The sequence below is a fragment of the Girardinichthys multiradiatus genome, chromosome 11, assembly GCF_021462225.1.
Source record: "Girardinichthys multiradiatus isolate DD_20200921_A chromosome 11, DD_fGirMul_XY1, whole genome shotgun sequence".
Classification (NCBI taxonomy): domain Eukaryota; kingdom Metazoa; phylum Chordata; class Actinopteri; order Cyprinodontiformes; family Goodeidae; genus Girardinichthys; species Girardinichthys multiradiatus.
Genome location: NC_061804.1, coordinates 21,991,577 through 22,006,787, shown reverse-complemented (window position 1 = coordinate 22,006,787; position 15,211 = coordinate 21,991,577). Strand labels below are relative to the sequence as shown.

The 15,211-nt window shown below is 38.6% G+C and overlaps 1 protein-coding gene across 2 annotated transcripts; it reads right to left on the bottom strand.

Moving 5' to 3' along the window:
• Positions 1–1,010: 1,010 nt before the first annotated feature.
• On the bottom strand, positions 1,011–7,988 carry LOC124876398 (UDP-glucuronosyltransferase 2A2-like). Of its 2 annotated transcripts, XM_047379113.1 has the most exons (4): positions 7,389–7,988; positions 6,940–7,229; positions 3,734–4,447; positions 1,011–2,011 (listed from the first exon to the last, which is right to left on the bottom strand). In XM_047379113.1, the coding sequence occupies exons 2-4, from the start codon at positions 7,222–7,224 to the stop codon at positions 1,448–1,450; spliced, it is 1,563 nt and encodes a 520-aa protein (XP_047235069.1). In that variant the 5' UTR covers positions 7,225–7,229; positions 7,389–7,988; the 3' UTR covers positions 1,011–1,447. The 2 variants fall into 2 exon arrangements, with proteins under 2 accessions (XP_047235069.1, XP_047235068.1); XM_047379112.1 differs by having other exon boundaries at positions 6,940–7,988.
• Between the last annotated feature and the right edge of the window lie 7,223 nt (positions 7,989–15,211).

The window sequence follows — 15,211 nt, the reverse complement described above, 5'->3', positions numbered from 1 at the left end:
GGAGTAAATACTTTCAAAGGGTGGTATACATGTATGCTTTTTTACTGTATTTAAATCATTGCTTATTGTTCAGTGATTATTTCGCTTTAACCTTAATACAGTAGTCACTAGGTGTAGCCTTTGCAGGCTTTCTCAGCTCTCAAGTGAAAAGCTTTAAATACGGAAATGTGATCTCAGTAGACTACAATGACAGGAAGGATTTTTCAAGTCATCTGAAACAAGGCAGGGACAGAAAAAGAGCCAAAGCTGAGAACAGGCTGAGTGAGGGAAATCAGGACAAAACCTGATAACGTTAATGTGCTTCCTTTTAAACTTACTCAGATCTGTTTATGTAACCTTAAGGTATTTCTGCTGCACATATTAGGGTGTTGTTGTAATATGGAGATCTTTCATTGAGCAGTGATGCATAATATTATGAACATAATACCTTTTATTGCATTTTACAAGGTAAAGGCATTGTGAATTGTACACTAAAAATACAACTGACCTGCAACTAACATTGCAGTCACAATCAGAATCTGAAAAGCATAGCTTTACCAACTTTACTCTGATGCCCCTAAATAAAATCCATTGCAGCTAATTGCCTTCTGAAGTTACTTACTTAGTAAAAATTGTGAGTAATTTATTCTACAACTGTTCTGTAAAGGCCTCAAATGTTTGTTAGAGAACATTAGTGAACAAAAGCCCTCACAGATCAATGTCATTTTTAGACATTTCCTGATTTTAGTCACAGAAATGTATATAACTATTGTAAGCTACAAACCTGAGCATAGTTGAAAAGAAAAAATTGAAAGAGGAATAATACAAACCTTTTAAAATAGACTGTCATTTGCAATCTATATTCTTTTTTTTAAACCCAAGGAGATTAAGACATCTTTTAGCACTAAACTTCAATTTATTCAGTCCAAATTTGCTGCAGTTATAGTGAAGATGTGGATAAATGCAACCTCCTAGGAATTCCAAAGGATTTTCATAGCATTTTGCCATGTTCATTTAGGAAAAACGTCTGGTGAGACTCAAAATTTTGTATTTTTTCTTTGTTTAATCACAATTAAATCAGACATAGTAACAGTTACAATAGTGGTTCCACTGGAAAAATGTTCTTTTATTTCTTACCTTTACACAGGTACCAAATGTTTGCATGTAGGCTTTATAACTGTGTAGCTATACTTGATTTATTTAGAGTATGTAATTTCAGGCAGAAATTGTTCTAAAACCCCTTAGGGCTTAACAGGTTAAACCAAAGGTACTAAACAGTTAACACTGGTGAAGAGAAACTTCTTAATCCTAAACCCTTCTTAAATGATATTGTATTTAGAACATTTGATTCATGTTTTTTGCCACTGGGGCATTGAAGAAAAGAATTATGCATTTGTCTAAATCAAGTAATTTTGAACAATTGCTATATTTCTAAACAAGGTCAGCTGAAGTTAACTTAGTTTGTTTTTTACTTTTTCCTTGTCCAGCAGAGAAATCTTATAAAAGCAAAAGCAGAGAAGAGGAGGACAGTTACTGCTGTCACCAAGAAGATTAGTACATCTAAACACCAGTATGAATACCAAGGCATCCTATAAGCCTCTGTGCGCAGGTGAGGTGCCCCTTTGTGGCGTATCACGTATTCTATCCAGAAAACGGCCTGATCCATGGGTGGCAATGGCTGATCTCTGTGTAAGCTTGACAGTCTTTGCATATTCTGTCTGTAACTGTCTTTATAGAGTATTTCCTTAATACCTTCCTCAAAAGTGTGACCATTAACATCAGCTAGCTGAATGATCTTTGCACCGCCTCTCTCCTGCAAACGTAGAAGGTTGTCATACTGATCAAAGAACAAGGGTATCCCTAGAACAGGAACTCCATAGTAAATGGCCTCCTGGACTCCGTTGGTTCCTCCATGAGCTACAAAGACTTTTATTTGTGGGTGGCCAAGGAGATCCTTCTGTGGCATCCAGTCCAATATTAAAGTGTTGTTGCCCAGAGTGGAGGGTCTCTCCCCTTTGTGCCTCCAAATCACCTGATCAGAAAAGGCACAATGTAAAGGTTCCATGCAAACCAGATTACATAAATGTTTTTATAATACAATCCCATCATAGTCTTCCATTGTTTTTCAAAGCAGAGAAGTACACTTAAAATAACTTTTTTACAACAAAACATCTTCTGTAGCCATGTCAGTAAAAACTAGGAAGTAAGTACCATATGGAAGATGGTACTCAATATTCTCTGGATTTGTAGTGTCTGATTGTTGTACACAGAAGACAGATTGTTTTGGGGATTAAAAAAGACAAATGCCTGTATGGCTGCATATTGGCAACACAGAAAAAGCATGGAGTGAGCACTTTTCTTACAAATATCTTCTATGCAGAGTATGAGGGTGAGATCTGTGGAAATAAACAGGTGAAGAGGACGAAAAAAAAAAAAGCTCAAGCAGTGTGTAAACAGCCAGACCACTGAGGTTCCCACAGTTGTTGTTTGTGAGCATCAAGTTCATCCTATAAGAAAGGGCTTTCTTTTAGGGTTTTATTTTTTTATTTATTTTGTGTTTTCTGTCAGTACATGATGTCTTTTAAAATCTGCAGATCCCCTTAACTACTCAATAACTTCTCTCGCTTAGCTTAAGCTCTTACCGGGACAAATGTGTTTTGCAGTGTCAGAGCCAAACAAACGCAATTTGTATTTGAGTATTTGATTGCCACTTTGGTCTGACTGTGTATATAGCTTTTACCTTCCTCTACATCCACTACATATGAAGTATTAGTTCTAAGTGTAAACTGTATGTTGCAGTGAAGAAACTACCTGTAGATGGACTTACAGAGTCTGAGATTCCGACAGAAGTGTCCTTAAAATAATGTTTTGGCAGCTAGATGCCTGTAGGGGAGTTAGACCTTCACAAAGAGAGCATGGACAATTGTACAGAGAATAGTGAGACTTGCACAACCATTGAATGATTCCATAATTTAAAGTAGGCTGTTTCGGTGACACAGTTGATGGGAGGAAGATGCAGACGCATGCTTGTGCACATCAGAATAGAATGCTTGTCAGAACCAGAAGAAAATGAGAATGCCTATCTGAATGCTAGCAGAATTTAGAGTTCCACTTTTTATCAAAATGGTGATTCATTGCTGTGGTGAACTACAAGCAGAAAAGGCTCACAACAGAAATCTTTTAAATTCTTGTGTAAGGTGCCAGTTTTTCAGGTTTCTGAAATATTGCTCTCATACAACATTTCTCCTCCTCAGTGGATAAATCCTGGTATGAATCTTCAAACTAAAAAATAGGAAATAAACTCATTAAATGGGCTGCACGGTGCCGCAGTTGGTAGCACTGTTGCCTTGCAACAAGAAGGTCCAACGCCCGGCTATCTTTCTGCATGAAGTTTGCATGTTCTTTCCGGGGACTCCAGCTTCCTCCCAGAGTCCAAAAACATGACTTTTAGGTTAATTGCTATCTCTAAATTGCCCTTAGGTGTGAATGAGTGTGTGCGTGGTTGTGTGTGTCTGTGTTGCCCTGCGATGGATTGGCGACCTGTCCAGGGTGTACCCTACCTCCCGCCCAAAGACTGCTGGAGATAGGCACCAGCTTCCCTGTGACCCACTATGGAAGAAGCAGTAGAAAAGGACTGAATGACTTTAATTTTGAATAACCATGGTCTTTTTTTAAGGACATACTCAGGGACCTGAATCTAAAACAGCACAGACAGTGTAAATATGAAAAAGATTAATCAAATAACATATATTACCTTTTGGGGCATCTTGGCAAAAACACTTGCAATTTCATCAGCAACGGCTTTGGGTAAAGCATTGACCAAAGTTCCCAGAGTCATGATGATGACTCCATGCTCTCCAGCACTTTGAACAAACTTCTCCAGGTCAGTTGGTAGAGGTTGTGAAGGCTTACACTGGAACCCTCCAATGTAGACAACATTTGGCATTGTTGGCCGAGGGAATTCAAACACAAAATCGGACCTGAACAGCCAAATGTCAGCATCTTGAAGCATTGAGACAATGTCGCAACCACCCTCGAAATATTTCTTGCACATATCAGCATAGATAGGTCCCACAAGAAACCTTTCCTGGAACAAGATTATGCTATAGAAAAACAAGTTTTTGACCCTCTGGGTGAAATCCATTTTGTCTGTTAAGCCAGAACCAGGCACTGGGATGTAAGAGAGGGGTGAAGGTGCCAACACAAAGTGGCCTTCTCCACTAGTTATCCAGCGGACATTAAGGACCAATGGCAGTTTAAGATATTTAGCTATCACAGCCCCTGGACCCATGGCTGGATCAGCAAGGATCAAATCATATTGGGAATCGTTTAAGCTTTTGACCAAATTCTGATTCTGAAAAATCTGAGTTGTTGCATCACACCACAGCAAATGGGCTTGAGTAATCATAGAAAGGAAATCCTTGGTGAGTTTAAAGAAAGTCATCAGCGAAACCCCTTCTCGCTGTGCCTAAAGTAAATTGGAAACATAAAAAAGTGGTAAAGGATGTGATTACATTTATGCAAGCATGACTTCATGAAACATATATAAATAAGTCTACACATGCCTATTACAATGCAAGGTTTTTGTGAAACAAAAAATTAGACAATTAAACAGCGTTGCACCATAAAACCTTTTTTACTTTAAATGTGGCATATATCCTGTGCAATTCAAGTGGAAACACAAACAAATCTTTTAGAGTGAAAAATACAAAAACCCCAAAGCTGCAATAACATGAATGCTTAAATTCAATTCAATTCAATTCAGTTTTATTTATATAGCGCCAATTCACAACACATGTTGTCCCAAGGCACTTCACAACAGGCAGGTTCATACATTCCAATTAATCCTAATCATTGAACAGTGCAGTCAGATTCAGTTATTTATTTAAATTGGATTAAACGTTTTTCTGTCTAAGGAAACCCAGCAGATTGCATCCAGTCAGTGACTTGCAGCATTCACTCCTCCTGGATGAGCATGTAGAGACAGTGGACAGTCACTGGCGTTGACTTTGCAGCAATCCCTCATACTGAGCATGCATGTAGCGACAGTGGAGAGGAAAAACTCCCTTTTAACAGGAAGAAACCTCCAGCAGAACCAGGCTCAGTGTGAGAGCGGCCATCTGCCACGACCGACTGAGGGTTTGAGAGAAAAGAGCAGAGACATAAAGAGAACAAAGAAGCACTGATCCAGGAGTACTTTCTATGGGAAGGAAAAGTAAATGTTGGTGGATGTAGCACCTTTACTCATTTCATCTAGAAAGAAAGAACAGATAAACTCTGAGCCAGTTTCCAAGGTTAGAGTCTGAAAGAGAGCACATACAATTAGTTACAGTTAAGCTCAGTCAATCGCCATGTCTAGGAGAGAGAAATGTGCATATACTTTTACTAATAACAAGTTGAACCATCTTTTAGTATAACTGCAGCATTATATTCAGGTCTGATAAACTTGACATAAACTTCAGCTGTTCTAGTAGGATTTTGTTGACAGTTGTTCATTTGCATCCTTTAGCCTGATCTTCAAAAGGGTTTGCGTGTATGAAACCACACGCAAACTTGTTTATAGATAGAATGAGAGACAATGGAGAGACAGAGAGAATCTTTCATACATCTGTCAACAGATTTGGATTGTCAAAAATAAAAATAACAAAAATAGATGAGAATAGAGGATTCTCTGTGGGATTATCTCAGGTCTGATTTGGAGCCAATCACAAACAGAAGACATGAAATATCTCCTCTGATAGAACTCCTTGCAACACTTGTTTCGTCTGCATCACTGTTAGTGAGATCATCTGCTGCTGAAGCACAAGCCTGATCATGCAGAAGTCCACACATAACTAATCATCCGCCAGAGAACCACACACAGCCTGTTAACTGTAATTGCACATCATGCAAAGGACCCAATGTGCTGTGATGTGCTGTGATTAACATAATTAATAGGAAAGAAATAAAGTCATTGCATTAATATGATAAACTCCGAACTCTTCAAACACATACACTCAAAAACAGAACACACTGAGTCTCTGAAAAGAATTAAAAGATCAAGAGAGGCAAACCTCTGTTTAAAAAACTATAACAGTCTAGAAAAGCAGGAACAGAATAGAACAGAAGGAAAAAATCCACAACTGGATCATTCATAATGATGCAGCGCAACAACCACTGTTTTAAGCGCTACAGCAGAGAGGATCTGTTCGCTATTTCTCCTCTTCTTCCGCTGGGAGCAGTAGCAGCCAGCCAGTAGCACATGCAATTTCTTCATTTAAATAGGGCGATCTGCACCTCTTTTGCACCTGATATCCACTGCATGTGCAATCTTTGAAGATTGCAATCAACACACCCACTTATTGCACATGCAATTTTGTTTTTGCACAAGCAATTTAGCGCTCCCTATTTGGGATCTTTGTAGAACAGGGCCAAAGTTTGCAGAGACGTTACAAAGGACAAAACCTAAATTTCTCAGTGACTCTGACCATACATCAAAATCAAGACATGGCTTCACAAGGAGAACATTTAAGCTTTGGAATGACCTTGTCAGTGTCCAGACCTAAGTCTGACAGAAAATCTATGAAGTCGCTTGAAGAGGGCTGTGGAAAAGAGATGTCTCCCTAATCTGACAGATTTGGACAACGTTTGCAAGGTAAAGAGAGCAAATACAACAAGAAGAGAGATGCTGACAGGCAGCAACCACCAAAGACTGAATCCTGAAATTGGAACAAAAGGCATTTCAACACAATAGGTAAATGTAATCTCAGTTACACAATGGATTTGTGGCAGATTGTTTTAGTTTCTTTTCCCCTCCAACCATTGTTTGTTTTTCAGCTGAATTGCACAGGTTGGATTTCACTATAAAGCTGGAGAAGTTCTGAAATGATTCATCAAGTTTTCATTTTCTATGTCACAAAAACCCAGCATTTCAATAGGACTGTACAGACTTTTACTTCCAATGTATTCATAAACACATACCGTCATTTGCTCTTGTAGGTATATATCAAAAAAGTTCTCTAAACCTACGTCCAATTCAATTGTGATGGTTGTGTAGAGGGTGGACTTTTCAGGAATGTACCAGCTGGTAGAAGCCCTGATCACAGTGATGTTGTGTCCCCTGGCATGAAGTTCTTCTAGCAGTATCTTCATATTGATCCAGTGGCTGCCATCCACAGGAAACACCAGAATGTTTCCCCCATCACAATGTGATGTAAATAGGATCAGATGTAAAAAAAGTATAATTATACCACAGAAACTGGGCATGGCTTCTACAATGCAAAAACAGACATAAACAGACATGTTTCAATAATATAAATATAAATCAAACTTAAACAAAAAATTGCAGCAAGATTTGTTTAAAGGATTTAATCAGTGAAGGTTATTATACATTCAGCTTTCAATTGGATATAGTTCCTTAATTTGCTTACCTAATATTGACAGTGGCAACAGCTGTCCTCAACCACTTTCTGTTCAAGATAATCCACCAGATATTTGAGTCCAAACTCCAGCTTCAGAGACGTTCTGTTCTTTCACTAGTGAATATGGCACATTACATGTATAAAGTTCAAATGACAAGAAACCCCAAATAAATGCTGATTTGTTTCTCAAAAAAAAATCTTTGGAGTTTTATCACTTCATTAAGTTCAGTAAGTTGATTGATTAGCTATTAGTTCTTTATATGGCTCATCGTGGTGTACTGTTAGTACTGTCACCGTTTTATGCTGTTAAACAAGCGGTGGTTTCATCACAGAGAAGCTTTGACCTCTTTCATAAGCATATTAGAGTGGGTTACGTAAGAAAAAGCTACACAAGCACAAGGAAAAAGGAAGCATTTCACAGAACCAGGGTTTAATATAAGGCAGGCTTCAAATACTGTGATTAATTATTAATTATCTTGACTAATGTTTGCATGTAAATATGCTTGATATTTTTCTTTGTAAATCTCCGGAAATGTGTGAGACATTTTTATCACAGTCACCAAAACCCTTGATTTTGCAAAGAGCAAAGCAGTTAATCCTTACCCTAAAAAATGCAATGATATAAACATTTGTGATTGTGAATTAATCTTCTTCAATAAAAAAAGTTGTTGGTTGGATTATTTTTTTATTTAACAGGCATTTAGTATGTGTCTATTCCAAGGCTATTAGATAATTAATATATTGGAACCCAGGAAGGTTCCAATACTTTTAATTACAGACAGTATGCTAGAATATCAAAAATTAAAGGAAAAATATTACAGTTCTCACACGAGTCAAAGATAAAAAAACAAGATCCTACAATGACTTTAAACTTATAAATGAAACTCTAGATAACAAATTTTCAGTTATATTTTTCCTTTAGAGCTGACCACCAACAGTCATCATATAACAAACGTAAGTCTACATTTTTACCAAACTTCTATAAAATATTATTTTAGATAGTGGTCTGTGTGCGTACACAGCTTATACATTGGTGCTCTGCAGAGGAGGTATTGTACGTCGTCTCAAAGAATGTTGTACAAGTTTCTAAAAATAAAACCAAAACCGTTTTAGAGATCCCAGATTTCATGAATGTTGCAACGCAATTAGAATTAATATCTGGAATTTTGTGTTTCATTCGAACCAATACCTGCCAAAGATGAGGTTATTTAAAGGGGATATATAAAGCTTTTAAATCCTTCCTTTTCCTATTTAAATCATTCAGATCTGGTCTGTATAAAGTGAAACTGCTTTGCTTTGAATTTGTGATTATTTTAGCTCCTCAGGTATTCATTTTACTCATTTTTTAAGCTTCCCTTTTGAACATCTTGTTTTGCTGTGGTCTCTTTAAATGCAAATGAGACACTTCCCACCCCGTTTAATATTGTTATTCAAAACATACAATAAGGTGATGTCCCTAAGGGACTAAAAGCGAGCGGACAGCGCTAACATTAGCTGGAGGCACAAAGTTGTGCTCTCAAAACATCAGCCAGTAAGTTACAGGGGTTGGACAATGAAACTTAAACACCTGGTTTTAGACCACAATAATTTATTAGTATGGTGTAAGACCTCCTTTTGCGGCCAATACAGCGTCAATTCGTCTTGGGAATGACATATACAAGTCCTGCACAGTGGTCAGAGGGATTTCAAGCCATTCTTCTTGCAGGATAGTGGCCAGGTTACTACGTGATACTGGTGGAGGAAAACGTTTCCTGACTTGCTCCTCCAAAACACCCCAAAAGTGGCTCAATAATATTTAGATCTGGTGACTGTGCAGGCCATGGGAGATGTTCAACTTCACTTTCATGTTCATCAAACCAATCTTTCACCAGTCTTGCTGTGTGTATTGGTGCAATGTCATCCTGATACACGGCACCACCTTCAGGATACAATGTTTCAACCATTGGATGCACATGGTCCTCAAGAATGGTTCGGTAGTCCTTGGCAGTGACGCGCCCATCTAGCACAAGTATTGGGCCAAGGGAATGCCATGATATGGCAGCCCAAACCATCACTGATCCACCCCCATGCTTCACTCTGGGCATGCAACAGTCTGGGTGGTACACTTCTTTGGGGCTTCTCCACACCGTAACTCTCCCGGATGTGGGGAAAACAGTAAAGGTGGACTCATCAGAGAACAATACATGTTTCACATTGTCCACAGCCCAAGATTTGCGCTCCTTGCACCATTGAAACCGACGTTTGGCATTGGCATGAGTGACCAAAGGTTTGGCTATAGCAGCCCGGCCGTGTATATTGACCCTGTGGAGCTCCTGACGGACAGTTCTGGTGGAAACAGGAGAGTTGAGGTGCATGTTTAATTCTGCCGTGATTTGGGCAGCCGTGGTTTTATGTTCTTTGGATACAATCCGGGTTAGCACCCGAACATCCCTTTCAGACAACTTCCTCTTGCGTCCACAGTTAATCCTGTTGGATGTGGTTTGTCCTTCTTGGTGGTATGCTGACATTACCCTGGATACCGTGGCTCTTGATACATCACAAAGACTTGCTGTCTTGGTCACAGATGCGCCAGCAAGACGTGCACCAACAATTTGTCCTCTTTTGAACTCTGGTATGTCGCCCATAATGTTGTGTGCATTTCAATATTTTGAGCAAAACTGTGCTCTTACCCTGCTAATTGAACCTTCACACTCTGCTCTTACTGGTGCAATGTGCAATCAATGAAGACTGGCTACCAGGCTGGTCCAATTTAGCCATGAAACCTCCCACACTAAAATGACAGGTGTTTCAGTTTCATTGTCCAACCCTTGTATATCAACACCTCAACAATCAAGCTTGCTGTCATTTTACCTTTATCTGCAGCTTACCTCGTTGATCTGTCTGTCTTGGCATCCTTCAACTGGAACTACAAGAATACTGTGAGAAAACAAGTGCCAGATTCACTGGACTGGTTATCCGGAAGTCCATGACCATCTTTAGAAGTTCCACAGAAAATACTGTGACGTAACAGAGAAGGAAACGTAATAGAAAGTGGAAAAATCTGAACAGACTGACCAAATATGAGACAAAAAACCTCTAAATATTTCATCGCAAGATTTGGAGTGACTAAATTCAAATTTTTCAGACTTTCAGAGACTCCCAATACACAAAAAATGTGTTTAAGACCTAAAAAGTGGATTTTGCATGATATGTCCTATTCAATAGTATCACAGATAGTGGAAACAATCTGGAAACTTTTATTAGATCGCAGACAAAAAATAATAACATATCTTTGAAGATAAAAAAAATTAAAAACAGAACACAAATGTAAAGCAAATTTTTTAAATGTTGCTCTACACAACACAAAACGTTTTCAGACTGTTGACATAAATCCCATGCCAGATTTAAGAACTATGAATATAAAATATAAAATCAGGGGTGACTCTAAACATTATTTTTAAAATAAATCTAAAAAAAGGAAAAACTATTTCAAGGTAAACTCTTACTAATTAAAGCGTAAAGAATAAACTCAATAATTAAATATTGTGCCAGGTCTTTTTATGTATACAAAAGGATATTACAAAAGTGCTACACTGAATGAACAAGATTCTAGAATGTTGTCTAAGGCTCTGTTTACACTACCATGAGCCACTGAAACCCGTTTCAGTTAACACGTCTAAACGTTTTAATTACAATCTTTGTTCAAACGCCAACAGTAGAGATGTGAATATGGTATAATTCCCCCACCATGCCACTAGTAGGTGGGATGTTTTTGGAAACACAACAATATGCACAAAAACATCCCACTAGTAAATAAGCACTGTGGTAGAGATTCTTCTAGAATCATGTTGGGACCAATAATCAGAATAAGCAGCACAAGTAAGTACTCTATAATCCACCATGGTTATTGTTGATATCTTCATCTTTTATGGGTTTTAAACTGGTCTGCTGCCAATATGTTAACTGAATTAATTTCAACTGATTTCAGTCATACTGCGCATAAGAAAACCTTTCCCGTCTATATGACAACGAAGCAAGGGATTTTTTCAAACTATTATACCCGTTTTCAAATTGTGCCATTTTCAGAGAATATGTGCACCGTTGTCGTGTAAAAGAACAGCAGAAACGCAAATAAACTTTTCCGTTTTCACCATAAAATGTTGTCGTGTAAACAGGGCCTTAGACTGATAGGTCCATGTTGTCATAGAAGCAAGCCAAGATTTGAGATTCTGCCCGACCTGTTGCCATATGGCTTAGTCAGTAATTAGATTTAAGTTCACCACCAAAACCACACAAACTAATGCTCATGTGAACTTAAATCTAAATAGAAAACAGAAAGGTTAACAATAGGATAGGTAATGATGAATTAATGTTAATTACTTCTGACTCTTTAGTTAGGAAGACAGAAGTGGGACTGGCTCTGCTGGACAGGTGAGGTAAGGCATATTCGTCACTTTCTGTTTTCGCTGTTGCTTGTTTGGTGTGTGAAGGCTCTCTCGTTTGATTTGATTTCTCTCTACTGTGATACCTCATACTTGTTCTAATACATAATCACGTTAAAACACTTACTTTTTGTTGCTGCTTTTAACATTTGGGAACTCTCCGTGTCTTACACGTTTTTTTCTAGTAGTGGTAAGGGGTCGCTAGCTTAGCGTTAGCTTTAACTCCACCATGGCTACCCGTTCTGCTGTTTCTCTCTCTGAGTCTTCTCCTCTCTCCTGCTCTCTGTGTCAGATGTTCAGTTACTCCTCTGCCTCCTTTAGTAATAATGGTACGTGTAATAAATGTAGAATTTTTGTAGCTTTGGAGGCAAGGGTGTCGGAATTGGAGGCCCAGCTCCGCGCTGTTGAAAAACCAGCAGATAGCCGAGGCCCCTTAGCCAGCGTGGAGCCACCGAGGGTAGCTCCCCGTAGCAGTCCTCCAGCAGAGCCCGCGCAGCCGGGGCCTCAGGCCGGCTGGGTGATGGTACGTAGTCCCAGATCCCAGCCCACAGGTCACCACCAACCTGTCTGCATTTCTAACAGATTTTCGACACACCCGCTGAGAAGCCACCTCTGGTAATTGGCAGCTCCATAGTCAGAAACGTGGCACTAGAGACACCAGCGACCATAGTCAAATGTCTGCCGGGGGCCAGAACGGGCGACATCAAATCATACCTGAAACTGCTGGCTAAGGATAAATACAGTAAGATTGTTATTCACACTGGCGGTAATGACACCTGGTGATGTCAATCAGAGGTCACCAAAGTTAGTGTTGCTGCGGTGTGTAAATTTGCCAAAACAATGTTGGACTCCGTAATTTTCTCTGGTCCCCTCCCCGATCTGACCAGTGACGACATGTTTAGCCGCATGCTGTCATTCAACCGCTGGCTGTCTAGGTGGTGTCCAGAAAACAATGTGGGTTACATTGATAATTGGTGAACATTTTGGGGAAAACCTGGTCTGATCCGGAGAGACGGCATCCATCCCACTTTGGATGGAGCAGCTCTTCTTTCTAGGAATCTGGCCGAATTTATTAGTTCTCCAAACCTCTGACAACCCAGGGTTCAGACCAGGAAGCAAGGTCGTAGTTTAATACTCCTCTCTGCAGCTTCTGTACTGCTACCCAGCCATTACCCTATTAACACAGTGTCTCACCCACGGCCAAAATTGAATAGATTAAAAAATTATCTAAAACGAGGAAATCAGGAAAATCTAATAAAAATAAACACAACTCAGACTAAAAATAAAAATAAAACAATTAAATGTGGCTTACTGAATATATCTCTCTCTTCAAAGACTTTGCTAGTTAGTGACCTGATTTGTGACAATCAGATTGATTTATTTTGCCTCACAGAAACCTGGCTGCAGCAAGAGGATTATGTTACTATAAATGAGTCAACTCCTACTAATTATTTAAATTTTCACATTCCTCAAAATACTGGGCGAGGAGGAGGAGTAGCAACCATCTTTCAGTCGGATTTATTGATTAGCCCCAGACCAATCAATACCTACAACTCTTTTAAATATTTAATCCTTAGTTTTCCTCATCCAAATTGCAAAGCACTAAAACCACTTCTGTTTGGTTTTTTGTACCGTCCACCAGGCCCTTGCTCTCAATTTTTAGATCAGTTTTCAGACCTTTTATCTGATTTAGTGTTAAATACAGATAAGGTTATTATAGTGGGGGATTTTAACATTCATGTTGACACTGAAAGTGATAGCCTAAATATAGCGTTTAATGCTATCTTAGACTCACTTGGCTTTGCTCAAAACATTAACAAACCTACCCACCTTTGTCTTCATTCTCTGGACCTTGTGCTGACATGAGTGTAAAGACATAACAATATTTTCTCATAACCCTGTCCTGTATGACAATTTTTTAATAACCTTTGAGTTTAATTTAACCGAGTACTCCATACCTGAAAGAAAATTTCATTATAATAGATCATTATCAGACAATGCTGTAACAACCTTTAAAGAATCTGTTCCACTTTTGATTTCCTCATTTTTACAGAAAAAATACAGTGGAGGACAATACTTTTGTTTCTTCCCCTTCACAAATTGATTCTCTTGTTCATAGTGTTACTTCATCATTGCGTGGTGCAATAGACAATGCCACTCCCTTAAAAAACAAGGTAATCATTCATAGGAGGCAGGCTCCCTGGTTTAATTCCGAGCTGCATACTTTAAAGCACAATGTTCGAAAATTGGAGAGAAAATGGCGCTAAACCAAGCTAGAACAGCTTATTTCTCATCATTAATAGAAGAGAACAATAATAATCCTAGGTTTCTCTTTAGTACAGTTGCTAAACTTACACAGAGTCATAGCTCTGTTGAGACATCCATTCCCTTAGCTCTCAGCAGTCATGACTTTATTGGATTCTTCCAAACTAAAATGTATTCTATTAAAAAGAAAATCTTTAACATACTCCTGAAGATGATTACTTAATCCTCAGCAAGTGAGACAACATTGGAAGTAACTGTAGAACCTAATCTGTTGTTGGACTGTTTTGATTCTGTGGAGCTTCCTGAGTTATCAGAAATATTAGCTTAATCTAAACCTTCAACTTGTATGTTAGACCCAATCCCAACCAAATTATTCAAGGAAGTGTTCCCTCTGCTTACTAGCCCCATTTTAGATAGTAAATGGATATGTACCACAAGTTTTTAAGGTAGCTGTAATTAAACCTTTATTTAAGAAACCTTCGCTTGATCGAGATGACTTGAAAAATTACAGACCTATATCCAATCTTCCGTTCTTATCTAAAATTCTTGATAAAATAGTTGCTAATAAAATGCGTGAGCATTTACACAGCAATGACCTGTTTGAAGAGTTTCAGTCAGGTTTCAGAGCTCATCATAGCACTGAAAAAGCTCTGCTGAAAGTCACTAATGATATTCTTATGGCCTCAGATAATGGACTTGTGTCTGTACTGGTTCTGTTAAATCTCAGTGCTGCATTTGATACAGTCGATCACAATATTCTCTTGGAAAGGCTGGAATATGCTGTAGGGATCATGGGAACAGTGCTAGGCTGGTTTAAATCTTATTTGTCTGACAGATTCCAGTTTGTTCATGTAAATGATAAATCATCTTTAAACTCCAGGGTTAATTGTGGAGTACCACAGGGTTCAGTACTTGGGCCAATTCTCTTTACTATATACAGTACAGACCAAAGGTTTGGACACACCTTCTCATTCAAAGAGTTGTCTTTATTTTCATGACTATGAATATTGCAGCTTCACACTGAAGGCATCAAAACTATGAATTAACACATGCGGAATTATATACTGAACAAAAAAGTGTGAAACAACTGAAAATGTGTCTTATATTCTAGGTTCTTCAAAGTAGCCACCTTTTGCTTTGATTACT

Bases quoted from the DNA above. Each gene is read 5' to 3' on its own strand.
- LOC124876398 (XM_047379112.1), bottom strand. From the start codon at position 7,260: ATGTCTGTTTATGTCTGTTTTTGCATTGTAGAAGCCATGCCCAGTTTC. The intron at 4,448-6,939 runs GTATGTGTTTAT...AATTTACTTTAG, and splicing joins ACCTACAAGAGCAAATGACG to GCACAGCGAGAAGGGGTTTC. The intron at 2,012-3,733 runs GTAATATATGTT...TTTTCTGATCAG, and splicing joins TTGCCAAGATGCCCCAAAAG to GTGATTTGGAGGCACAAAGG.